This window comes from Anomaloglossus baeobatrachus, chromosome 3 (genome assembly GCF_048569485.1).
Source record: "Anomaloglossus baeobatrachus isolate aAnoBae1 chromosome 3, aAnoBae1.hap1, whole genome shotgun sequence".
Taxonomy (NCBI): domain Eukaryota; kingdom Metazoa; phylum Chordata; class Amphibia; order Anura; family Aromobatidae; genus Anomaloglossus; species Anomaloglossus baeobatrachus.
The window spans coordinates 118,749,567-118,776,003 of NC_134355.1; the positions used below are offsets into that span (position 1 = coordinate 118,749,567).

General features: G+C 46.6%; 1 protein-coding gene across 2 annotated transcripts in view; it reads left to right on the top strand.

The window, feature by feature from the left end:
* DZANK1 (double zinc ribbon and ankyrin repeat domains 1) overlaps positions 1-26,437 on the top strand; it is a 116,656-nt gene that overhangs the window by 51,162 nt on the left and 39,057 nt on the right. For both annotated transcript variants that reach the window (XM_075338106.1, XM_075338107.1), the window contains exons 8-15: positions 109-226; positions 2,288-2,401; positions 2,800-2,892; positions 3,209-3,331; positions 3,422-3,586; positions 4,905-5,124; positions 6,566-6,669; positions 14,417-14,491. In XM_075338106.1, the coding sequence (XP_075194221.1) occupies positions 109-226; positions 2,288-2,401; positions 2,800-2,892; positions 3,209-3,331; positions 3,422-3,586; positions 4,905-5,124; positions 6,566-6,669; positions 14,417-14,491 (1,012 nt within the window). The remainder of the gene's footprint in view (positions 1-108; positions 227-2,287; positions 2,402-2,799; positions 2,893-3,208; positions 3,332-3,421; positions 3,587-4,904; positions 5,125-6,565; positions 6,670-14,416; positions 14,492-26,437) is intronic.

Consider the following 26,437-nt stretch of genomic DNA (forward strand, 5'->3'; position numbering starts at 1 on the left):
TATTTCCCCTATAAATCTATCTTTAAAACCTGACTGTCCTCCTGCTATTCTTCTTTTTGCGCCAATTCTTGTTTCTCACTTAGTTTTGCTCTTTTTATTCATTTCTAGGTGTGCTCACTGCTTAGCACCTCGGCCATCGGACCCCTTTGCGCGCTTCTGCCAAGAATGTGGAGCTCCTGTTCCACCTGTGCCTGGACGTCGTCTCCCACCTCCTGAGGGAGGACAGGTAACCATTTATGTATCTTAGTGTCCCTCCAGGTATGCAGAAAGATGATTATAGTACCAGTGTGTACACCAGGGGTCCCCAACCTGTAGCTCAGGAGCCACATGTGGCTCATGGGCCCATGATGTGTGGCTCGTGGCTGTCTGCCAGCTAGGTGCATAAGCATCTGGTCTTACAAACAGCTATGAACAGCAGGTCTCCAGATTGTGACTTTTGTGAGTAGCCCCTCATAGAAGAGCAGATCTGGATGGGGTAGGCTAGGATCCCCTAGATCTTGGTATACTGCCTTAGTGTGCTTTGGCTGTCATTATGCTGGTAATGGGGGCTCATGGTGTTATTGTGTGAGGGGGGGCATGAGCTAGATGGGGCTCGGGACCCTCTCTCAGAGCTGAAAGTGGCTCTCAAGGTCATAAAGGTTGGGGACCACTGGTGTACACGATAGTTGTCTGTCTTAAATACACGGCATAGAATATTCTGCTGCTAAAAAGTGGCACACACTGGTCGTGGCCCGTGCTACAAGCTATTACTACGTATTAGGAGACAGGGCCTCGTCAGGACGGCAGACAGTGCAATCCAATGTGACTGTACAGTGCTGGTGATGGAGCCGGGGAGCAGGACCCTCAGATTCGGCTGAATTCTATGTTATATGTCAGTTTTCAGGCATAAAAACGTTGCAGATTATTGTGTAAGACACATTTGTGAGAAAAATGTGCCCACCTTCAAGTTTGCAACGTCTTTGTCTCGTTTATAAAATGGAGCACAGTTTAGTGTGGGCATGGCCAATCACTGCCTGATATAGTTAGTATCTTTTTATACCAGAAAGTGCCATAAATGTATACGAACATATTAATGGAGCTGTATTAAATAGGGGGTGGGTTAATGTATGGTTCCATGTGACGTAAAAAAAAATATAAATATGGCATGATCTGCTGCATGTTGTGTGATGGGCTTTTCAAGAGTCATTGCTGCCAGGTAATACAGATGGGACCTGATGGCACCATGCGGCTGCTCATGTAGACCCTATGCTACAGCTGTTGTGATCTCCATGTGCCACCATACAGTCTCCTGCCATATAGGCTCCCGCTATACAGTCTCACGCCATACAGTCTTCTGCTGTACAGTCTCCTGCTGTATAGTCTCCTGCCACATAGTCTCAAGCCATACAATTTCCTGCCATATAGTCTCCTGCCATATAGTCTCAAGCCATACAATTTCCTGCCATATAGTCTCCTGCCATATAGTCTCATTCCTTGCAATCTCCTGCCGTGCAGTCTCCTGCCTTGACGCCTCAGGCCATGTAGTCTCCTGCCATATAGTATCCTGCCATACAATATCTTGCCATATAGTCTCCTGCCATACAGTCTTATGTCTTGCAACCTCGTGCCGTACAGTCTCCTGCCATACAGTCTTATGTCTTGCAACCTCACGCCGTACAGTCTCCTGCAATACAGTCTTATGTCTTGCAACCTCACGCCGTACAGTCTCCTGCAATACAGTCTTATGTCTTGCAACCTCACGCCGTACAGTCTCCTGCCATACAGTCTTATGTCTTGCAATCTTGTGCAGTACAGTATCATGCCATGCAGTCTCCTGCCATATAGTATCCTGCCATACAATATCTTGCCATACAGTCGTCTGCCATACAGTCTTATGTCTTGCAATCTTGTGCAGTACAGTATCATGTCATATAGTATCCTGCCATACAATATCTTGCCATACAGTCTCCTGCCATACAGTCTTATGTCTTGCAATCTTGTGCAGTACAGTATCATGCCATGCAGTCTCCTGCCATATAGTATCCTGCCATACAATATCTTGCCATACAGTCTCCTGCCATACAGTCTTATGTCTTGCAATCTTGTGCAGTACAGTATCATGTCATATAGTATCCTGCCATACAATATCTTGCCATACAGTCTCCTGCCATGCAGTCTTATGTCTTGCAATCTCGTGCCATACAGTCTCCTGCCATACAGTATCATGCCTTGCAGTCTCCTGCCATTAAGTCTCCTGCAATAAAGTCTCCTGCCATATAGTCTTATGAATGGATGTGTTTCCTTCCAGATGGGCCTGTGTGTGCATTGCAGGTCAATGGTCCCTATGAACACTCCTTCGTGTATTGTGTGTGAAGCACCGCTGTATGCCCAGATGCAGCCTCAGGCTAGTATCCATCTTCGGGTACGTTGAACTATGACCTATTGTTTTGATAATTTATATTAATCTTAAAGTGATAGAACCAAGATTGTAACATCTCACCTATCCACAAGAGTAGAAAAAGCTAAACTTTGTTGGTCCCATGTTAGCACAATGGGCTACTATCACTGTAAAGCCCATAGACATTCAATGTGGTGTGATCATATTACCTATTCTGTGGATAGTGAAAACTTTGTACTACTTCTTTATGACCTGTGTCCATTAAGGCTGAGACCTTCTATAAGTATGAGCATTATTTTCAGGTCTGTCTCATGCCATTAGACAGCCAAGTGGGCGGTGCAATATTGTAAATCCGTTAATGTCTACTGTTTTACCTTGTCATCACTTATAACTGATGACATAAATCATTTCATCTATTTAAGGATAAAACAATCTGTCGTTTCTGTGGAACCGGAAATCCCATTAATCTAAAGCATTGTGTGACCTGTGAGACGAAGCTGCCAGAAACTCAGATGGTACAACCTGCTCTTCTGATTCGTATGTATAATAACAGTGAGGTGCCAGGAATGAAAGTGATAAGGTGGCAATCGCTGAACCTCAGAGATGGAATACTATGGTGAATGATAGGAATTATCCCAACAAATGAGAGGATGGAGGTGGGGACGGGAAATAGTGATGGAAACGTGGAGAGTGTATATGACAAAGACCAACTATTCCTCCTTCTCCAATCATTTCACCTTCACCTCTATTACAGAATGTTGATATGTTGCCGGTATTGTTACTATGAGGATGCGCCTTTACCTATCATGACCACCACATTTATATTAACAGACAATATTTAGTGGGGATTCTGCGCCTCCATTACCAAACAAGCTGGGCAAAATGCAGAGCTGCTCCAAGTGTGGCCGCGTGAACCTGGCAGATGCCCGATTCTGTGACTGGTGTGGGGCAAAGGTAAACCTTCACTTTGGTACCAACCTATGTCTACCAGACAGAGCTGTATAGATTCAGTAATATCTGTGTATCACCTTCTTTGATTTGCAGCCGGGTCCCTCTGTGAGTTACTTGACCTGTTCCAAGTGCAGCGCCAGCAACCAGCCATATGCCCACTTCTGCTCGTCGTGTGGGGTTTACCTGGAGCCTCCATCAAGACTGTCCACCCACCCGAGTGGGATGTCGCGACCTGCAGGCCACTTAACCTGGTCTGGTGTAAGCTGATTTTATTGCTATGATTTTATAAGACAATGTTTGACACATACAGTATATTAAATGTAAGACTTTTGCATACTGAGGAACTTATAGATTGTGGTCCCAGAAACGTAACTTAATGCCCCTTGTATGACTGCACTTATCCTCCAGTCAACGCTCGTCCGGCCATGTTGTATCATGGTGAAGGCAGTGGAGACTTGGACAGTACGCAGCGCTATGGTATACAGTAGCATATACTATGTCAGGAGGTTTTCCCAAACTCCTAAAGAGATATAAGCAGACCTCAGATTTGCCGCAGGACATTTACATCTCATACAGGTTGGAGTTAGATTATAGCATAGAAACATGTTAAAAGTTTTATCAGTAAGGCAACCCTTAGGATCATTAGTATGATTGTGTGAAATCGCCGTGTGCTCTAAAGAGATGTACGGACTCTGAGCCTTCCGTGTCACTGCTGGAGCCGGTGTATACCTTTTGTAGGTGAAGGCTATGTCTATGAGCCTCAGAGTCAGATTCAGTAGGTTTTGATTTTGAAAAGTAGTTATGTATTTAACTTAAAATTTTAGATACCATGGGCAAACCCCACGGATTGCCATTATACGTAAATTCAGTCAATTGGGCCCTGCTGGTCTATCATACTGGTTCCCAGTATAAACAGAGCCTAGAAGTGCCCATACACCTCAGGCAATGTTCACATGTCCAGTAGAACAGATCCAGCAATGATCCATTGGCAAAAAGGTTATGTAGACACAACTTTTATGTCCGTTTTAAAAAGCTTTGTCTTTGGAAAACAGATCCATTAATTAGCAATCTGTCATCTTCCATCTGAAACTGATCCAGTAAGCAAAAAAGAGATTGTTTTCAAATGAAAGAAAAACAGCTGGCTAATTAATGGATCTGGTTTTCATAGACTTCAATGCTAAATAAAATCATCCAGCATAAATCAATTTTTCACCCCTTTACGACCTTGGATGTACCGGTACTTCCAAGGTCGTGTGCTTCCCTTTGATGCTGCTTCACTCTGTGAACTCGCATTATGCCCCGCACATGTCGGCTGATCTGATCAGCCGACATGTGCAGCTAATAGGCGTGAGTGGATCTCCGATCCACCCGCGCCTGTTAACTAGTTAAATTCGGCAGTCAATCTCTGACAAAGGAATATTAACTCATGCCAACAAGAATTTAGAGACCCCATAACACATCAAATTTTTAGTCAGTCCCACTGAAATTGATTGCTTTGGGCCAACTTTATTCTATGACTTTGGGGGACCGCTCACAAACGCTTAAGTCTTATGGTTGATATTGTCATTCATTTTAGGAGTTAGATGGTCGTGCTTCCTGGCAACCCTTATCAGTCTCATTGCCAAACCCAAGGCTAGATGTAGATGTTATGGACAAAGGGACCCAGACAGTTGGATTGTTTTACCCATCTAGCAAGCTGATGGAAAAAAAAGAGCTAGAATTACTGTCCGAGAAAGAAAAGAAGGAGAAAATGAGTGATCGCAAGCCTGTGGTCACAGCCATCAGCCCTGGCCGAGGTGAGAATGTCCATTCTTCAGAGGAGATGCTGAACACATGAGCCTGAGGGCAGAATGAAAACTCATATATATACATATATACAGTATATAGTGGGGAAAAAGTATTAAAGTATTTAGTCAGCCACCAAATGTACAAGATCTCCCACTTAAGATGAGAGAGGCCTGTAATTGGCATCATAGGTAGACCACAACTATGAGAGACAAAATGAGAAAACAAATCCAGAAAATCACCTTGTCTGATTTGAAAACATTGTTTTTGCAAATTATGGTGGAAAATAAGTATTTGGTCATCTAAAAACATGCAAGATTTCTGGCTCTCACAGACCTGTAACTTCTTCTTTAAGAGGCTCCTCTGTCCTCCACTCATTACCTGTAGTAATGGCACCAGATTGACCTTCTTATCAGTATAAAAGTTGCAGGCAAAGAACACCATACCTACTGTGAAGAATGTGGGTGGCAACATGCTTTGGGGCTGTTTCTCTGCAAAGGGACCAGGATGACTGATCCGTGTACATAAAAGAATGAATGGGGCCATATATTGGGAGAATTTGATTGCAAACCTCCTTCCATCAGCAAGGGCATTGAAGATGAAACGTGGCTGGGTCTTTCAGCATGATAATGATCCCAAGCACACCACCAGGGCAACAAAGGAGTGGCTTCATAAGAAGCATATGAAGGTCCTGGAGTGGCCTAAGCCAGTCTCCAGATCTCAACCCCATTGAAAACCTTTGGAGGGAGTTGTAAGTCCGTGTTGCCCAGCGACAGGCCCAAAACATCACTGCTCTAGAGGAGATCTGCATGGAGGAATGGGCCAACATACCACCAACAGTGTGTGCCAAGCTTATGAAGACTTATAGAAAACATTTGACCTCTGTCATTGCTAACAAAGAAAGGATATATAACAAAATATAGAGATGAACTTTTGTTATTGACCCAATACTTATTTTCCCCCATAATTTGAAAAAAAATCTTCCCAAATCAGACAAGGTGATTTTCTGGATTTGTTTTCTCATTTTGTCTCTCTCAGTTGTGGTCTACCTATGATGTCAATTACAGGCCTCTCTCATCTTTTTAAGTGGGAGAACTTGCACATTGGTGGCTGACTAAATACTTTTTTCCCCACTGTACATGTATATAATATAAACAGACTTTTACCTTTTATGTTACTCCAGTTCTCCAGCTGTCTTGAAACTAAAGTCTCTGCAGCCATATACTGACTTTCTTCTAGCCGACAACTGGAGGGACTTTCCATGCTCTGGATATTATATATTAATGCCACTGCTCTGTGCAGCCATCATCCATAGATCACAGTAATCATGACTTGTAACCTAACAGTTGGGTACAGCAGCCTGGTTATCTGGGGGAATATAGTGCTTGCATTGATAAAATGTAATTTTATGTAGCCAGATTGGAAACCTAGAAGTCATGTCTTTCCTTGCAGGCTTTTGGAGACAGCAGTTGGACCATATCGGTGCTCACCTGCGGTGCTATACGCAGAGCGATTCTGAGTTCAAAGCTCTAATCGGAAAACCTCGGATGGGCAGAGTAAGTAGAAATATATTACACAAGCCAAATCAGTGGGTCACTTAGTAAAGTTGTAAATTCTTTAAAGGGGTTCTCCAGGCAAAACTACATTTTATCCATCGGACTAGATATGTAAAACATAACAAAGTCAATCCTACTCAACGGCACACACCTGGATTCTGCGCAGGCCTGTCCGTGTTATGTGAAAAGACAGGAAGCAATGATGTAACATCTCCACTGGCTAACAGACCGCTGCAGCCTGTGATTGGCTGCAGCGGTCAGGTGACATTGATCAGAATGTCATCATAAAACACCCGATGACACTGCTCAAGTCATCAAACCGCTTCAGCTAATCATAGGGAGCTTCACACTATGTCAGATCACGTTTATCCGTACTATCAGTGTAACCGAGCAATACTAATGTCATGTTATCCACTTTATCCTTCTCAGCGAGTCAGAAGGTCTGAAAATGATCATGTCACACAGTATCCTGCTCTTCCCCGCTCCTACATTTTGGATTGTGATCACTTTCATATCTGTTCATGGGCTGGAATCGATCATCTATGATTCCACTACATCTTTTCAGTTCCTCAGTTTGGGGTGTTTGATGTAAATCTACCCCCTAGTATTGCATAATTTGCATGTTACAGATGTCTGGGAAGGTCTGTCATAGTAACTGGTTGTCTTTTAAGGGTTTTTGAGCATTAATAAAATAACTACTGGAATTTTTCAATAGGAAAAAAAAACTTTTATTTTAAACACTACTTTATATGGATTTGCGTTTTTTAAATTACCTCCAACTGCTGTCACTGTCACCTCCTGTATGTAGTGACGTGACTATCCAAGAATCAAGACGTCAGCCCAGTAGGCCACAGTTAGCCAGCCTAGGTGTCAGGTCAGGTGACAATTTATCAGTATGGACAACACCATGATCATTAGTGATGAGTGAGCACTACCCTACATACTCGGGTGCTCGGTCCTCAAAACGAGTAGGTCAGATGCTTGGATGGGCCCCGAGTCGAGTGCTGGGTATAATAGAGATCAATTGGAAACTCAAACATTTTTCCAGAAGATCTTTCTGAAAAATGCTTGAGTTCCTCATTGAATTCCATTGTACTCAGTTCTCAAATCAAGCTTGTCCAAGTGTCCGACTGCTGGTTTTGAGCACCAAGCACCGTAGCATGGCAGTGCTTGCTGATCACTAGTCATCATATGTGTGATCAATAAAAACATCCATGCTTAAGGGTACCTTCACACTTTAGCGATGCAGCAGCGATCCGACCAGCGATCTGACCTGGTCAGGATCGCTGCTGCATCGATACATGGTCGCTGGTGAGCTGTCAAACAGGCAGATCTCACCAGCGACCAGTGACCAGCCCCCAGCCAGCAGCGACGTGCAAGCGACGCTGCGCTTGCACGGAGCCGGCGTCTGGAAGCTGCGGACACTGGTAACTAAGGTAAACATCGGGTATGGTTACCCGATGTTTACATTAGTTACCAGCGCACACCGCTTAGCTTGTGTGCAGTGAGCAGGAGCCGGCACTGGCAGCGTGAGAGCTGCGGAGGCTGGTAACGAAGGTAAATATCGGGTAACCACCTTGGTTACCCGATGTTTACCTTAGTTACAGCTTACCGCAGGCTGTCAGACGCCGGCTCCTGGTCCCTGCACATTCAGAATTGTTGCTCTCTCGCTGTCACACACAGCGATGTGTGCTTATCAGCGGGAGAGCAACAATAAAAAAACGAACCAGGGCTGTGTGTAACGAGCAGCGATCTCACAGCAGGGGCCAGATCGCTGCTCAGTGTCACACACAGCGAGATCGCTAATGAGGTCACAAAAACCGTGACTCAGCAGCGATCTCAGTAGCGATCTCGCTGTGTGTGAAGTACCCCTAAGGCTATGTGCACACGGTGCGTTTTTCTCGGCGTTTTTGCGCGTTTTTCGGGTGCGTTTTTGGCCTCAAAACTGCATGACTTTGCTTCCCCAGCAAAGTCTATGAGTTTTCATTTTTGCTGTCCCCACACAGCGTTTTTTTTCAGCTGCGTTTTTGTGGTGACCACAAAAACGCAGCATGTCAATTATTCCCGCGTTTTTCACTGCGCTTTTCATCCATTGAGTTCAATGGGATGTTGAAAGACGCAATGAGAAACGCAAATAGCTGCGTTTTGGTGCGTTTCTAAGACCAAAAACGCAGCTATAAGCGCAGGAGGTGGGTAGTAAAGTGACGTGTACAGGAAGAGGATTCCTTCTGTCAGTATAGACAGAAGCATGAATCCTCCCGGTACCGTCACCGCCGCGTCCATCTCCCGTCCTGTGCATGTCTGCTGCCGTGCGGCGCCATGTACAGGCAAGAGGTGGAAGCGGCTGCGAAAACAAAAGTTAACAGTAGAATAAAAAAAAAAAAAGTTATACTCACCTGTCTGCAGCCTCGCGGTGCCATGCCCGCTCCCAGCTCCTGTCACGGTATCGCCGCTCCCGCTCCGGCTGTGTGCAGTCTCCCCGGGGCAGGACCTTGCTTGCAGGACCTGGCGATGGATCACCTGATGCAGTCACCTGACGCATCAGCTGATCGAGTCTCGGGCTGACGCGGGCGCCCGGCCGGTATCAGCGGATGCGTCAGGAGACTTCATCCCTGATTACCGGCAGCTGCTGCAGCGATCGGACAGGATCAGACTCCCGCCCCATCGCTCCGGGAGCTGCCGGTAATTCAGCACATAAGTGAGTATTATTTTTTTTTTTTTTTTCTACTGATGCATCTGCTGATTGTATACTCGGCTTTTATACAATCAGCTGATGTGTGATGGGATTCAGGCACTTGATCCTGACACATCATCTGATCGCTTTGCCTTCCAGCAAACCGATCAGATGATATTGGATCCGGATTGGACGGCGCGGGACCCTGACCCAGGATTACTGCGGAGGGGGGTTTATTTCAATAAAGATGGAGTCACTAATTGTGTTGTGTTTTATTTCTAATAAAAATATTTTTCTGTGTTGTGTTTTTTTTTTATCTTTACTAGAAATTCATGGTGGCCATGTCTAATATTGGCGTGACACCATGAATTTCGGGCTTAGGGCTAGCTGATAATATACAGCTAGCCCTAACTCCATTATTACCTGGCTAGCCACCCGGCATCAGGGCAGCCGGAAGAGTTGGATACAGCGCCAGAAGATGGCGCTTCTATGAAAGCGCCATTTTCTGGGGTGGCTGCGGGACTGCAATTCACAGCGGGGGTGCCCAGAAAGCATGGGCACCCTGCACTGTGGATTCCAATCCCCAGCTGCCTAGTTGTACCCGGCTGGACTCAAAAATGGGGCGAAGCTCACGTCATTTTTTTTTTAAAATTATTTCATGAAATTCATGAAATAATTTAAAAAAAAAGGGCTTCCCTATATTTTTGGTTCCCAGCCGGGTACAAATAGGCAGCTGGGGGTTGGGGGCAGCCCGTACCTGCCTGCTGTACCCGGCTAGCATACAAAAATATGGCGAAGCCCACGTCATTTTTTTTTTTTGGGGGGGCAAAGAAATCCTGCATACAGTCCTGGAAGGAGGATGCTGAGCCTTGTAGTTCGACAGCTGCTGTCTGCTCTCCTGCATACACTATTGGATGGAGGATGCTGAGCCTTGTAGTTCGACAGCTGCTGTCTGCTCTCCTGCATACACTATTGGATGGAGGATGCTGAGCCTTGTAGTTCTGCAGCTGTCTGCTCTTCTGCATACACTAGTGGAGAATGAAGAACACATTGAAGAAGGAAATGACATCAGACCTTTTTTTTTTTGTTCACTGATAAAAAACGCATAAGGACGCAGTGAGCAAAAACGCAGCAAAACGCAGCAAAAAAACGCACCAAATCGCGGCAAAACGCGTGCGTTTTTTGCCGCGTTTTTTCGACGCAGGTGCGTTTTTGTGCGTTTTTAGCGGCCAAAAACGCACAAAAACGCAGCGTCAAAAAAACGCAGCGTGTGCACATAGCCTAAAGCATCGTTTGCCAATATGAAGTATATGGGAGACTTAGACGACTGTTTGCTCTGCAGCTCTTTCTTGTGACATTCATCCAATGGCTCTTAGGTTCTCCTTGAGAGAGCCACTACCTGGAATCTCTACTGGCTGCAGCTTATCTCTATAAAACAAAAGGATTAATAGTCTGAAATTGGACATGCCTGATCCTGATCTCCCCCAACTTTATCTGTTGAGGAAGAATCGGGGGGCTGCCATTAGACTGTAGGTCGAACCCATTGATAAAGGCGGCTTAAGACAATGTTATCCCATATGTGTTTGGTGTCCATTATTCTGAAAGGCTGTCCTGTTTTAATGGGAACCTGTCTTGTCTTTTTTTATATTAAACCTCCCCAATGGGTTTTAAATGATGCAATATGAATCACTAACATGTTTTGTTTGTTTTTTTTAAAAAATTAAACAAAACCAAAAGAAAACATGTATATATCTTAGAAAAAGGACATATGCTTTGGTAAATGCAGTAAATACCTTAGGGTTCAATCGTAGGGTCGGGCCTTTTCTGGTTATTAGTCACTGTCACTTAAGTTCAGGCATGATTCTTATTGACTTAGTTATGCTCCCTGCATTGTAATTGATTACCCTTCAGGTCCTTCACCAGCATTTCTCTGCTAAGCTCCACCCATTACGGTGAAGTAAAGTGAGTCAGGGAGTGAAGAAGATGACTCCCCGACAATTTCTCTGTCCAGCTGGCCTTGTCAGTTGTTTCCCTAAGGCTGGGTACACATATCTAGCTTTTCGCCGGTTAGACGAATGCGGCGCACGCCATTACAGTATGATACAGTACAGTGGCAGCGCCGCAACTTCCGGGTCACATCCTCCGGTCACATGACAGCATGTGACCGGCGCTTGTTGCGCTGCTAGTGTACTGTATACACTGTACTGACGTGCGCCATATCCGTCAAATCGTCGAAAAGCCGAATATGTATACCCGGCCTATCTTGTAAGTAGCAAAAGATCAATGAAGCAACCTGAGTCAGCAAGGACCCCATTTAATCTTCTTACCAATATTGCCCATTTTTTTGATGATCTCCTTACAAGTTTCTTTTATTATTTAATATATCACCGTAAAAAATACTCATTTTTGTCTCTGAAAGTTAATCACTGTAATAAAAAATATTTCTGTACTCTACTGTAATGCGACTCATTGTATCACTGGTCTGTTAGGCATGTATCGGGATAAGAACACCTTCAGGGTTCGGTGGACAGTATGAATCTACATGTAGTCATTTCATTTGGCCTCCATTTTTTTCTTCTTAGGTTCTGAGTACATAAGTAGTACAATTAAAGGAGTTGTCTGACATTAGCTTACCAAAAAATGTTGAGTTTATCTGTGCTGTATTGTCATATAAATCACCCCTACATTGTTATTTTTTGTTTTCTATCTTTTGTTCCTCTTGAATTATCCCTTTATTCTCGGCAGCTCTTTGTTTACATTCAGCACAAGCAAACTGACCACTTCCTGTGCAAAACCTCAGTCAGAGCTGGCACCGCCCGGCTTCAGTGTCCAGCCTCGCCCCCTGCCCACCCTCACTGTCCAGGCTCGCCCCCTGCCCACCCTCTGCCCGCCCCCTGCACACACATTCCCTGTCAGTATTCTGCTCAGTAGCTGACCTGTTATCACTCTAGCAATGGAAATAACAGCCCCACCTCGGGCTCTGCACCACACACACACACACACACACATTGAACTCTGCACCCCACATCACATCAGGCTCTGCAACCCCCCACCCACACACACAAACACACACACTGCGCTCTGTACCGACCCCCTCCCCTCACCATCGTTCTGTACCGACCCCTACCCCCATAGGGAACACATATGGGCTACATTCACATGACCTTTCCGTTTTTGCGGTCCGCAAAAATCGGTTCATTTTTTCACGGATGCATCTGTGTGTCATCCGTGTGCCTTACGTTTTTTTTGCGGACTGCAAAAAACGGAAGCAGCAAGAAAGATAAATAGATGAGTCGATATAGAGATGAATAGATATAGAGACAGAGATAGAGGGATGGATGAATGAATGAATGAATGAATGAATGAATGAATGAATGAATAGAGGGATAGATAGATAGACAGATAGATAATGGATAAATGAATAGATAGATGAGAAAGACATATATAATGTCCCACCCCCCTGCATATTCTAAGCTGGCACCCTTTAGTGACTTTCATGTGGCACTAAAGGGTGCTTAGCCTTGTATTTAGCCAAAAAAATAAATAATTAAAAAAAAAACGACATGGGGTCCCCCCTAACTTTTGTAGCCAGCCAGGGTAAAGCAGACGGCTGCAGCCTGCAGACTACAGCTGGCAGCTTTACCTTGGCTGATAATCCAAAACAGAGGGCACACCACGCTATTTTAAATTAAATAAATAATTTAAAACAAAAAACATGGGGTCCCCCCAAATTGGATCACCAGCCGAGGTAAAGCAGACAGCTGGGGTCTGGTAATCTCAGACTAGGGAGGTCCACTGTTGTTAGACTCTCCCCAGCCTAAAAATAGCAGGCCGCAGCCGCCCCAGAAGTGGCGCATCCATTAGATGTGCCAATTTTGGCACTTTTCCCCAATTCCTCTCATTGCCCTGGTGCGGTGGCAAATGGGGTAATATATGGGGTTGATGCCAGATGTGTAATGTCACCTGGCATCAAGCCCTGAGGTTAGTGATGTCACGCGTCTATCAGATACCCGACATCACCAACCCAGTCACTAATAAAAAAAAATAGACAACAAAAAAAGTTTTATTTGAAAAAACACTCCCCACATTCCCTCTTTCACCAATTTATTGAAAAGAACAATCAAATCCGGGTCCGGCGTAATCCAATAAGGGGGACACATGACTATCCATACCATAGACAAGTCCCCCCAGTCAATGAAGAACAGAATGTTCCCCATTGGCTGGGAGAGCAATGCAGTGACCTGAGCTAACATCAATAGGTCAGCCCAGGTCACTGCAGGGGATGACGAGCGCTGCCATCAGGATGTTAGATGAGATCATTACTTGATGTGACGATCTCCTCTTCACTCCTGCCATCAGAGCTGTCACTGCCTTCTATGTCCGCCTCGTTCTCAGCAGCATCGCCCGTGACGTCACCACTAGTGACGTGAGAACGCAGCGGGCATAGGCGGCAGTGACAGCGGTGACAGGAGTGAAGAGGAGATCGTCACCGCAGGTAATGATGTCATCTAACCTCCTGGCAGCAGCGTTCGTCATTCCCGCTGCTGCCAGCTCTGCAGTGTGAAAATCTGCATGCGGGCAGACACACACTGCAATGAAGGCAGCCGCGGGGCTGGAGCGGGACACAGACTGCAGGGCACTCCTGCTATCCTGAGCAGGGGGCCCGGTGCTGGCGGTGATACCGTGGGCGGGGAGAGTACGGGGTGCGGGGGAATGTGTGGGAGGGTGCAGGGAAGGGGGGCGGGGACTCATGCATGGGTGGCTACAAGCTGTTCCAGATTTGCATGTCAACATGGTCCTGCCCATGTTGACATGAAATAACCGGAAGCAGCAAAATCGCGGCAGGAGCAGTCACATGACCGCTCTGAGCCGGGGGAGAGGGGCTGACAGCAGGGCAGGTAAGTGCTCACTATCTACTTACCTGCCCCAATGTAGCCTAATAGTGTAATAATAAAAAAAGTCAAAATAAGCTGGATAACCCCTTTAAGTTATTGCACTTTATTGTAAGAGACTTTTGGAAAATATTCATTTTTCTATTATTGTCTGTAATTAATGTTGTTTTCTCAATTGCAGATCATCTCAGCGACTATGCACGAGGATGGCTACGAAGTCAGTTTGAGGCTGAATTATGTACTAGTCACAGATAAGGTTAGTAATGAGAATGCTTCCAGGTAAAATTAAGGTGATGTTTTTCTTACATGGAGCATACAAAAAAGACTTTTTTCTGAGTCTCCAGAAAATGTGGATATTGTATGTGGAGACAGAAAACATCTCTGATGATCGGTGTCACTGCGTATAAGGAAGTGTATGTAATAAAATGTCTATATACAGTGCCTTGCCAAAGTATTCGGCCCCTTGAATTTTTTAACCTTTTCCCACATTTCAGGCTTCAAACGTAAAGATAAAAAATGTTAATGTTACGGTGAAGAATCAACAACAAGTGGGACACAATTGTGAAGTTGAACGAAATTTATTGCTTATTTTAAAGTTTTGTTAAAACTAATAAACTGAAAATTGGGGCGTGCAATATTATTCGGCCCCTTTAAGTTAATACTTTGTAGCACTAACGTTTACTGTGATTACAGCCTCAAGTCTCTTGGGGTGTGTGTCTATCAGTTTTGCACATCAAGAGACTGAAATTCTTGCCCATTCTTCCTTTGCAAACAGCTCGAGCTGAGTGAGGTTGGATGGAGAGCGTTTGTGAACAGCAGTTTTCAGCTCTTTCCACAGATTCTCGATTGGATTCAGGTCTGGACTTTGACTTGGCCATTCTAACACCTGGATATGTTTATTTGTGAACAATTCCATTGTAGATTTTGCTTTATGTTTGGGATCTTTGTCTTGTTGAAAGACAAATCTCTGTCCCAGTCTCGGGTCTTTTGCAGACTCCAACAGGTTTTCTTCAAGAATGGTCCTGTATTTGGCTCCATCCATTTCCCCATCAATTTTAACCATCTTCCCTGTCGCTGCTGAAGAAAAGCAGGCCCAAACCATGATGCTGCCACCACCATGTTTGAAAGTGGGGATGGTGTGTTCAGGGAGCTGTGTTGCTTTTACGCTAAATATCTCATTTGGCATTGTGCCCAAAAAGTTCGATTTTGGTTTCATCTGACCAGAGCACCTTCTTCCACATGTTTGGTGTCTCCCAGGTGGCATGTGGCAAACTGTAAATGACACTTTTATGGATGTCTTTGAGAAATGGCTTTCCCCTTGCCACTCTTCCATAAAGGTCAGATTTGTGCAGTTTACGACTGATTGTTGTCCTATGGACACTCTCCCACCTCAGCTGTAGATCTCTGCAGTTCATCCAGAGTGATCATGGGCCTCTTGGCTGCATCTCTGATCAGTCTACTCCTTGTTTGAGATTACATTTTTGAGGGACGGCCGGGTCTTGGTAGATTTGCAGTGGTATGATACTCCTTCCATTTCAATATGATCGCTTGCACAGTGCTTCTTGGGATGTTTAAAGTTTTGGAAATCTTTTTGTAACCAAACCCGGCTTTATACTTCTCCACAACAGTATCACGGACCTGCCTGTTGTGTTCCTTGGTCTTCATAATGCTCTCTGTGATTTAAACAGAACAGAGACTATCACAGAGCAGGTGCATTTACACAGAGACTAGATTACACACAGGTGGATTATATTTATTATCATCAGTCATTTAGGACAACATTGGATCATTCAGAGATCCTCAATGAACTTCTGGAGTGAGTTTGCTGCACTGAAAGTAAAGAGGGCAAATAATATTGCACGCCTCACTATTCAGTTTTTTAATTTTTACAAAAGGTTAAAATAAGCAATACATTTTGTTCAACTTCACAATTGTGTCCCACTTGTTGTTGATTCTTCACCATAACATAAAAAATTGTATCTTTATGTTTGAAGCCTGAAATGTGGGAAAAGGTTAAAAAATTCAAGGGGGCCGAATACTTTCGCAAGGCACTGTATATAAGATCAATGAGTGAGTTTAAATGCACGGATTTTTCATCAGTTTTGCGGAAGATGAAATTGGTCTGAAGTGGCCATTTACACCCTCCTATTTTTTTGTTAATATAGTTATATATTATATAATATATAATTACTCATTTGTTGTGATCATTCCTTAAATTAAAGGGAATCTGCCAGTATGATCAAACTCCCCTAAGCCGTCTATATGGGTATGTAGGTCATAGAAAGTTGAAAAAATATATATGGTATATTATTTTCAAGAAATCCATGTTTTTCTTAACCCTGCTGTTCAGTTCGGGTTTACTATACACTTATGTTCCGGTTATTTTTGAAAAAGTAAACAAAAAAACAAAAAAAAAAATATCAACCCATAATAAGAACCCCTCAAATGAGGAAATGTAAATTAACCACAAGTTTCAGAACCGTGTAATGAATATTTTAAAAAAAAAAATCAAATTTTTGACCGAACAGACCGGCAGGGTTAATATGTAAATGGGTATTTAAAATCTTTGGGTCAGACATAGCTCTCAAAGGGAGTTTTCCCCAGAGATTATTTTACCAGTGAGACATGTAATGACTGACAGTTGCTCTCCTAATCTACATGTATTACACTTGAAACGTCCCCTTCATTTACAATAAGCGCTGAAGGCAGATTCTCAGGGAGATCTATATCTGGCCCATAGATCTTAACAGTTAATTAAGAAAAAGATTTTCTCTGGAATAAGACATCATATTGCAGGTATCATTTTATTCAGCTTCCTATGCCATATATGCCCATATAGAAAGGTTAGGAGGGTTGATCCGACTAGCAGACTCCTTTTAAACCTTTCTATTCCGTATAATGGCATTGTCTTTCACTTATCTTATGGATGGGGTTCACACACTGTAACCATTGCGATTGGCAGACCAATTTTTATGTGTCAGATCAGTTTTCTGGCAGATAAATTGATACATTCAACATTTACTCACCGATTTACACTGACGAGAAAAATGGTAACAATGTTGTGAACTTTTGATTTTCAGGATCTATATCTCACCATCCACTATAGCTCTGAATGTGATACAACCTTGATTTTATAGACATTCATCTTGGCTATCTCATACATAAATTTGACTTGCAACTATTTATCATATGATTAGTTATGACATGTCCCTGCATTCTTACTATTTCTTTGTCGCTCCTTATTGGGAGACCCAGACAATTGGGGTGTATAGCTATGCCTCCGGAGGCCACACAAAGTATTACACTAAAAGTGTAAAGCCCCTCCCCTTCAGCCTATACACCCCCCGTGCTGCTACGGGCTCATCAGTTTTTATGCTTTGTGCGAAGGAGGTCAGACATGCACGCATAGCTCCACAGCTTAGTCAGCAGCAGCTGCTGACTATGTCGGATGGAAGAAAAGAGGGCCCATAACAGGGCCCCCAGCATGCTCCCTTCTCACCCCACTCTTGTCGGCGGTGTTGTTAAGGTTGAGGTATCCATTGCGGGTACGGAGGCTGGAGCCCACATGCTGCTTTCCTTCCCCATCCCTCAATTAGGGCTCTGGGTGAAGTGGGATCCTTTCGGTCTCCAGGCACAGGAGACCGTGCTCCATCCACAGCTTCTGAGGACCATGCTGGATAGGAGCCGAGTATCGTTCAGGGACATGGCCCTGCTACTTTGAGGTACTCTGTGTCCCCGTGGGGACCGCGCACAGCAACACTCCAGCATTGCTGGGTGTGCTAGTGCACCGGGGACAGCAGCGCTGACTGCGTTTGTGCCATTACACACTTCAGCGTCGCTGAGTGTATTCGTGTAGGGGGACTGCCGCGCTGACCGCCGCTGCCATGGTTATCACTGCGGCGCGGCTGGGACTGTTAGTGCGCCGGGGACTTCCGCGCCGACCGCGCTTATACGGCGGCCGCGCTTATAACTCGAGTCCCCGGCTTTTGCGGCCTAGTCTCGTTTTCTTCCCGCCCCCAGCCCTGCCAGTCAGGGGAAGGGCGGGACGCTGTACAGGATGGCAGCACTGAGGGCTGGAGCATGCTTTGCATACTCCACCCCCCTCACTCTGCACAGTGGAGCACCAGTTCCCGCACTTTTCTGGGTCACGCCCACGGCTCCCTCCTCTCCTCAGGACGCCGGCAGCCATTCCTCTCAGCTCTGCTAACGCTGGAGAGGAGAGACAAGCTCAGGGAGACCCAGGCAGGATTTCTGGTGCCCACACAACCGCTTTGCGCAGGCGGTAAGCAGCACCTGTGGTGCTGGCCCCACTAGTGCAGAAGTGTACTTATAGATTATATGATTATAGACTATACTTTACACTGTGTGGTGCACTGTTGATTTTTGTCTATATACCCTCCTGTATTGCTCAGAGAAGACAACAGCATGTCGTCCACAAATAGCAAGGGTGCCAAAGCACAGACTTACTATGCTGCCTGTGCAGCATGTACGGCTATACTGCCGGCAGGTTCCACTGACCCTTATTGTGTGCAATGCTCGGCCCCTGTGGCACTTTCTCAGCCGGAGCCTCTGCTAAGGGTGGCCCAAGGAGAACCACCTGTTAACACTGTCCAGGTGACAGGGACGGAGTTTGCAGTTTTTACTGAAAGACTTTCTGAGACTATGGCTAAGATATTAGAAGCCTTGCAGTCCAAGCCGGCATCTCAAGCCAGGGGCACTGTGGAATCATTGCCCCCTGGTCCCCCTCAGTTGGAACAGCAATGTCCTCCCGGGGTGTCTCATGGATCCCAGGGTGAGGTCTCTGACACGGACCGCAGCCCCAGACCGATTAAGCGAGCTCGCTATGATATCCCCTCGACATCATCACAATGTTCAGGGTCTCAGCGAGAGGACTCTCTGTATGATGAAGCGGAGGTAGCTGATCAGGATTCTGATCCTGAAGCCGCTCTCAACCTTGATACTCCTGATGGGGACGCCATAGTGAATGATCTTATTGCGTCCATCAATGAAATGTTGGATATTTCTCCCTCAGCTCCTCCAGTGGAGGAGTCAGCTTCTCAGCAGGAGAAATTCCGTTTCAGGTTTCCCAAGCGTACAAAGAGTATGTTTCTGGACCACTCTGACTTCAGAGAGGCAGTCCAGAAACACCGAGCTTGTCCAGATAAGCGTTTTTCCAAGCGCCTTAAGGATACACGTTACCCTTTCCCCCTGACGTGGTCAAGGGCTGGACTCAGTGTCCCAAGGTGGATCCTCCAATCTCCAGACTTGCGGCTAGATCCATAGTTGCAGTGGAAGATGGAGCTTCACTCAAGGATGCCACTGACAGACAGATGGAGCTCTGGTTGAAATCCATCTATGAAGCTATCGGCGCGTCTTTTGCTCCAGCATTCGCAGCCGTATGGGCACTCCAAGCTATCTCAGCTGGCCAGGCGCAAATTGACGCACTCACACGTACGTCTGCGCCGCAGGTGGCGTCCATAACCTCTCAAACGTCGGCATTTGCGTCCTACGCTATTAATGCTGTCCTGGACTCTGCGAGCCGTACGGCGGTTGCAGCCGACAATTCGGTGGCAATACGCAGGGCCTTGTGGCTGCGGGAATGGAAGGCAGATTCGGCTTCCAAAAAGTGCTTAACTGGATTGCCATTTTCTGGCGACCGTTTGTTTGGTGAGAGATTGGATGAAATCATCAAACAATCCAAGGGAAAGGAAACATCCTTACCCCAGGCCAAACCAAAAACACCCCAACAGAGGAGGGGACAGTCGAGGTTTCGGTCCTTTCGGGGTGCGGGCAGGTCCCAATTCTCCTCGTCCAAAAGGCCTCAGAAGGATCAGAGGAACTCCGACGCATGGCGGTCTAAATCACGCCCTAAAAAGACCGCCGGAGGTGCCGCTACTAAGGCGGCTTCCTCATGACTTACGGCCTCCTCACACCGCATCCTCGGTCGGTGGCAGGCTCTCCCGCTTTTGCGACACCTGGCTGCCACAAGTAAAAGACCGTTGGGTGAGAGACATTTTGTCTCACGGTTACAGGATAGAGTTCAGCTCTCGTCCTCCGACTCGATTCTTCAGAACATCTCCGCCTCCCGAGCGAGCCGAGGCTCTTCTGCAGGCGGTGGGCATTCTGAAGGCAGAAGGAGTGGTGGTCCCGATTCCTCTTCAGCAACAGGGTCACGGTTTCTACTCCAACCTGTTCGTGGTTCCAAAGAAGGACGGGTCCTTCCGTCCTGTTTTGGACCTAAAACTGCTCAACAAACACGTAAGGACCAGGCGGTTCCGGATGGAATCCCTCCGCTCCGTCATCGCCTCAATGTCCCAAGGAGATTTCCTAGCATCGATCGATCTCAAGGATGCTTATCTCCACGTACCAATTGCTCCAGAGCATCAGCGCTTCTTGCGCTTCGCCATAGGAGACGAACACCTTCAGTTCGCGGCACTGCCGTTCGGCCTGGCGACAGCCCCAAGGGTTTTCACCAAGGTCATGGCTACAGTAGTTGCGGTCCTCCACTCTCAGGGTCACTCAGTGATACCTTACTTAGACGATCTGCTGGTCAAGGCACCCTCTCAAGAGGCATGCCAACACAGCCTCAACGTTACTCTGGAGATTCTCCAGAGTTTCGGGTGGATCATCAATTTTCCAAAGTCAAATCTGACACCGGTCCAATCGCTGACGTATCTTGGCATGGAGTTTCATACTCTCTCAGCGATAGTGAAGCTTCCGCTGAACAAACAGCAGTCACTGCAGACAGGGTTGCAATCTCTCCTGCAAGGTCGGTCACACCCCTTGAGGCGCCTCATGCACTTCCTGGGGAAGATGGTGGCAGCAATGGAAGCAGTCCCTTTCGCGCAGTTTCACCTGCGTCCACTTCAATGGGACATCCTACGCAAGTGGGACAGGATGCCGACGTCCCTAGACAGGAACGTCTCCCTCTCTCAGGCAACCAAAGCTTCCCTTCGGTGGTGGCTTCTTCCCACCTCATTATCGAAGGGGAAATCCTTCCTACCCCCATCCTGGGCGGTGGTCATGACGGACGCGAGTCTGTCAGGGTGGGGAGCAGTTTTTCTCCACCACAGGGCTCAGGGTACGTGGACTCAGCAAGAGTCCTCACTTCAGATCAATGTTCTGGAGATCAGGGCAGTGTATCTTGCCCTAAAAGCGTTCCAGCAGTGGCTGGAAGGCAAGCAGATCCGAATTCAGTCGGACAACTCCACAGCGGTGGCTTACATCAACCACCAAGGTGGGACACGCAGTCGGCAAGCCTTCCAGGAAGTCCGGCGGATTCTGCTGTGGGTGGAAGCCACAGCATCCACCATATCCGCAGTTCACATCCCGGGCGTAGAAAACTGGGAAGCAGACTTTCTCAGTCGCCAGGGCATGGACGCAGGGGAATGGTCCCTTCACCCGGACGTGTTTCAGGAGATCTGTTGCCGCTGGGGGATGCCGGACGTCGACCTAATGGTGTCACGGCACAACAACAAGGTCCCAACATTCATGGCTCGATCTCAAGATCACAGAGCTCTGGCGGCAGACGCCTTAGTTCAGGATTGGTCGCAGTTTCGGCTTCCTTATGTGTTTCCTCCTCTGGCACTGTTGCCCAGAGTGTTACGCAAGATCAGGGCCGACTGCCGCCGCGTCATCCTCGTCGCTCCAGACTGGCCGAGGAGTTCGTGGTACCCGGATCTGTGGCATCTCACGGTCGGCCAACCGTGGGCACTGCCAGACCGACCAGATTTGCTGTCTCAAGGGCCGTTTTTCCATCTGAATTCTGCGGCCCTCAACCTGACTGTGTGGCCATTGAGTCCTGGATCCTAGCGTCTTCAGGATTATCTCAAGAGGTCATTGCCACTATGAGACAGGCTAGGAAACCAACGTCCGCCAAGATCTACAACAGGACGTGGAAAATATTCCTGTCGTGGTGCTCTGCTCAGGGGTTTTCTCCCTGGCCATTTGCCTTGCCCACTTTTCTGTCTTTTCTTCAATCCGGATTGGAAAAGGGTTTGTCGCTAGGCTCCCTTTAGGGACAAGTCTCTGCGCTCTCTGTGTTTTTTCAGAAGCGCCTGGCCAGACTCCCACAGGTACGCACGTTCCTGCAAGGGGTTTGTCACATCGTCCCTCCTTACAAGCGTCCGTTAGAACCCTGGGATCTGAACAGGGTGCTGATGGTGCTTCAGAAACCACCGTTCGAGCCAATGAGGGATATTTCGCTCGCACGCCTTTCGCAGAAAGTGGTTTTTCTAGTAGCAGTCACCTCACTTCGGAGAGTGTCTGAGTTAGCAGCGTTATCATGCAAAGCTCCTTTCCTGGTGTTTCACCAGGACAAGGTGGTTCTGCGTCCGGTTCCGGAATTCCTCCCTAAGGTGGTATCCCCTTTTCATCTCAATCAGGACATCTCCTTACCCTCGTTTTGTCCTCATCCAGTTCACCAATGTGAAAAGGATTTGCACTTGTTAGATCTGGTGAGAGCACTCAGACTCTACATTTCTCGTACGGCGCCCCTGCGCCGCTCGGATGCACTCTTTGTCCTTGTCGCTGGCCAGCGTAAAGGGACACAAGCTTCCAAGTCAACCCTGGCTCGGTGGATCAAGGAACCAATTCTCGAAGCTTACCGTTCCTCGGGGCTTCCGGTTCCCTCAGGACTGAAGGCCCATTCTACCAGGGCCGTGGGAGCGTCCTGGGCCTTGCGACACCAGGCTACGGCTGAGCAGGTGTGTCAAGCAGCTACCTGGTCGAGCCTGCACACTTTCACGAAACACTATCAGGTGCATACCTATGCTTCGGCAGATGCCAGCCTAGGTAGGCGAGTCCTTCAGGCGGCAGTTGCCCACCTGTAGGACGGAGCCGTTACGGCTCTATTATGAGGTATTATTTACCCACCCAGGGACTGCTTTTGGACGTCCCAATTGTCTGGGTCTCCCAATAAGGAGCGACAAAGAAGAAGGGAATTTTGTTTACTTACCGTAAATTCCTTTTCTTCTAGCTCCAATTGGGAGACCCAGCACCCGCCCCTGTTTTTGTATACACATGTTGTTCATGTTAAATGGTTTCAGTTCTCCGATATTCCTTCGGATTGAATTTACTTTAAACCAGTTTATAATTTTTTCCTCCTTCGGGCTTTTGCACCAAAACTGATGAGCCCGTAGCAGCATGGGGGGTGTATAGGCTGAAGGGGAGGGGCTTTACACTTTTAGTGTAATACTTTGTGTGGCCTCCGGAGGCATAGCTATACACCCCAATTGTCTGGGTCTCCCAATTGGAGCTAGAAGAAAAGGAATTTACGGTAAGTAAACAAAATTCCCTTCTTTGCTGCTAAAAATCTAAATGTAAATTTTTATTTTGTAAGTATTTTGTAAATCCACCTTTGGTTTCAACACTGCTTAAATTCTTTTGGCATGCTCTGCATCAGAATAAAGTATGTTTTGACTGAAATCTGATCCCAAGTCTCATCTACATATTCCCAATGTTGGTAGATACTGGTCTACATACTTGGGTATGTATACAGCTTTTTCTTCAACTCTACCCATAATGTTACGTCACCGCCGGAGTCTGCTCCAGCGACGACTTCTGCTCCGATCGCCAGGCGACGCAGTGTTCCTGCCATGGATGGTGCTGGTGATGGGAGAGGAGTCGATGCCAGCGGTGGGCACAGGCTCCGATCATCCACTGGGCTGGGTTAGCTTGGGATCTGCAGTACCGCTGGCTGACTGTGGGTGGCATGTGTCTTCCAGCTGAAGTTGCCAGCGTTCAGCTACAGCCAATGGGAAGACACCACACCCTTCTTATTCCCCCTCCTGTCACATGACCACTGCCAGAGAGAGTTCTGATTTTCCTGGCTTCTGTTACATCCTATTCTGTTGGTGATTCCTGTGTGTTGACTTCTGCGTGTTTTCTGACTACCCTCCTGCCTACTGTTTCTGTACCTCGCTGCCCGATCCGGATTTGACCTCTGCTACGTTTGCTGACTACGTAATTGCCTGCCGATTCTGTCCCTGTTCCGCAATTCCTGGTTTGACCCTACCTGACTACTACTCTCATCGGACTGCAGCCTTCCACAGGTAGTGATCTCCAGTTCCCTGTGTAATTCCAAATCCCTGTAGAGGGGTTAAAGGGTTTCAGGGTTCTGGGGGTCCTGCTTGGTGAGTGGCTTCCCTCTAGCCTCCCCATTATAGCCCATCTGAGTCTGTGGATCCAGGCAGGAGTTACATTATCTCTGGCCCATCTAACAAGGAGAGAAGAGAAAAAAAAATGGATTCTCTCCATCCTGTGCTAAATCAGGTGCACACCCTTTCTGGCCTTGTACATGGACTTACACAGCAAGTGCAGGATCTCAGGTCTGCTCAGGTTCAAGCACCTACCTCATCGTGTCCAGAATCCTGTCGACTGCAAGGGTGCAGATCACGTTGTGGAGCCAAACATGGAGAGCCTAGATCAGAGATGCAATCATTTCCAAGGCAGCAGCACCACCTGACTGGGCCCCAGGATACCCACTCAGGTGCCCAGGTAATTCCTACAGACCCTATGAGGTTAATGATACCTGTCTCATTATCTCACCAGGCAAAATCTGTACGGCTGCAGGCCTTTGTTAATTGTGGATCTGCTGCTAATTTTATAGATACTATTGTAGCAAAAGAGCTGGGTTTGACTTTGCTAAGGTTGAATGCACCTATTAGAATATCTGCTATCGATAGTACACCTCTCACGCAGGGTGTGGTTACTTTTGTAACTCCAGAGATCGCCATGCTTGTTGGTGCTCTGCATGTAGAATCTGTGTCATTTTTTGTTCTTGAGAATCTGATGTCAGCAGTGGTATTGGGCATGCCATGGCTGCACAACATAACCCGGTCATAGACTGGCACCAGGGTGAGATTGTGCGCTGGAGCCCTGAGTGTCAGGAGACGTGTATGTCGTTATCTGTTAACCTGACCAGAGCTGAACCTATCTTCATACCTCATGCATTCAGGGAATTTGCTGATGTGTTTTCTGTATCTGAATCTGAAAAATTACTTCCGCACAGAGATTATGACTGCCCCATTGATTTGGTCCCCAATTCCCGACTCCCCAAGGGTAAAATGTATAGTCTTTCTGGTCCGGAGCGTCAGGCCATGAAAGATTATATAGCAGACAGTCTGCAGAGAGGGTTTATCAGACCATCCAGGTCACCAGTCGGCGCTGGATTCTTTTTCGTTCATAAGAAAGATGGTGGCCTCAGACCTTGTATTGACTACCGAGAACTTAATGCTATTACTGTAAAGAATCAGTACCCTCTGCCACTCATCCCCGATCTGTTTAACCAGCTCATAGGAGCCCGGTGGTTCACCAAGCTGGATCTCAGGGGAGCATATAACCTAATCCGCATCAGAGAAGGAGATGAGTGGAAAACAGCGTTTAATACTCCAGAGGGACACTATGAGTACCTGTTAATGCCTTTTGGATTAAGTAATGGGCCGGCTGTTTTTCAGAACTTTGTTAATGACATTTTTAGAGATATTTGTGGTCAATATGTGGTGGTCTATCTGGATGACATCCTGATTTATTCTCCTGATGCTACGTCACCTGTCCAACATGTACGCACTGTACTCCAGAGACTCAGGGAGAACTACCTATTTGCTAAATATGAGAAATGTGGGGTTTTTTTTTAGGCAGAGGTTAATTTCCTGGGTTATATATTGTCTGCAGAAGGCTTCCGCATGAATCCCTCTAAGCTTCAACCAATTAAGGAGTGGGTACAACCCAAGTCTCTGAAAGCCTTGCAGCGTTTCCTTGGGTTTGCTAATTATTACCACAAATTTATTAGAGATTTTTCCAAAAGTGCCAAACCCCTCACAGATTTGACTAAAAAGGGGGCTGATGTGGTAAATTGGAAGCCAGAGGCGATCCATGCCTTCTCAAAATTAAAAGAATGTTTCTCCTCAGACCCGATTCTGGTTCAGCCTGACCTTATGCGTCCGTTTATTGTGGAAGTCGATGCATCCCAGGTTGGAGTGGGAGCGGTGCTATCACAAGGTACTCCGTCTCTCACTCAGCTTCGTCCTTGTGCCTTCTTTTCCCGCAAGTTTTCTCCCACAGAGAGAAATTATTACATTGGTAATCGTGAGCTGTTGGCAATTAAATGGGCCTTCGAGGAATGGCGCCACTTCCTCGAAGGCGCCAAACATAAAGTTAGTCATCACAGACCATAAGAACCTCACTTATCTGGAATCTGCTA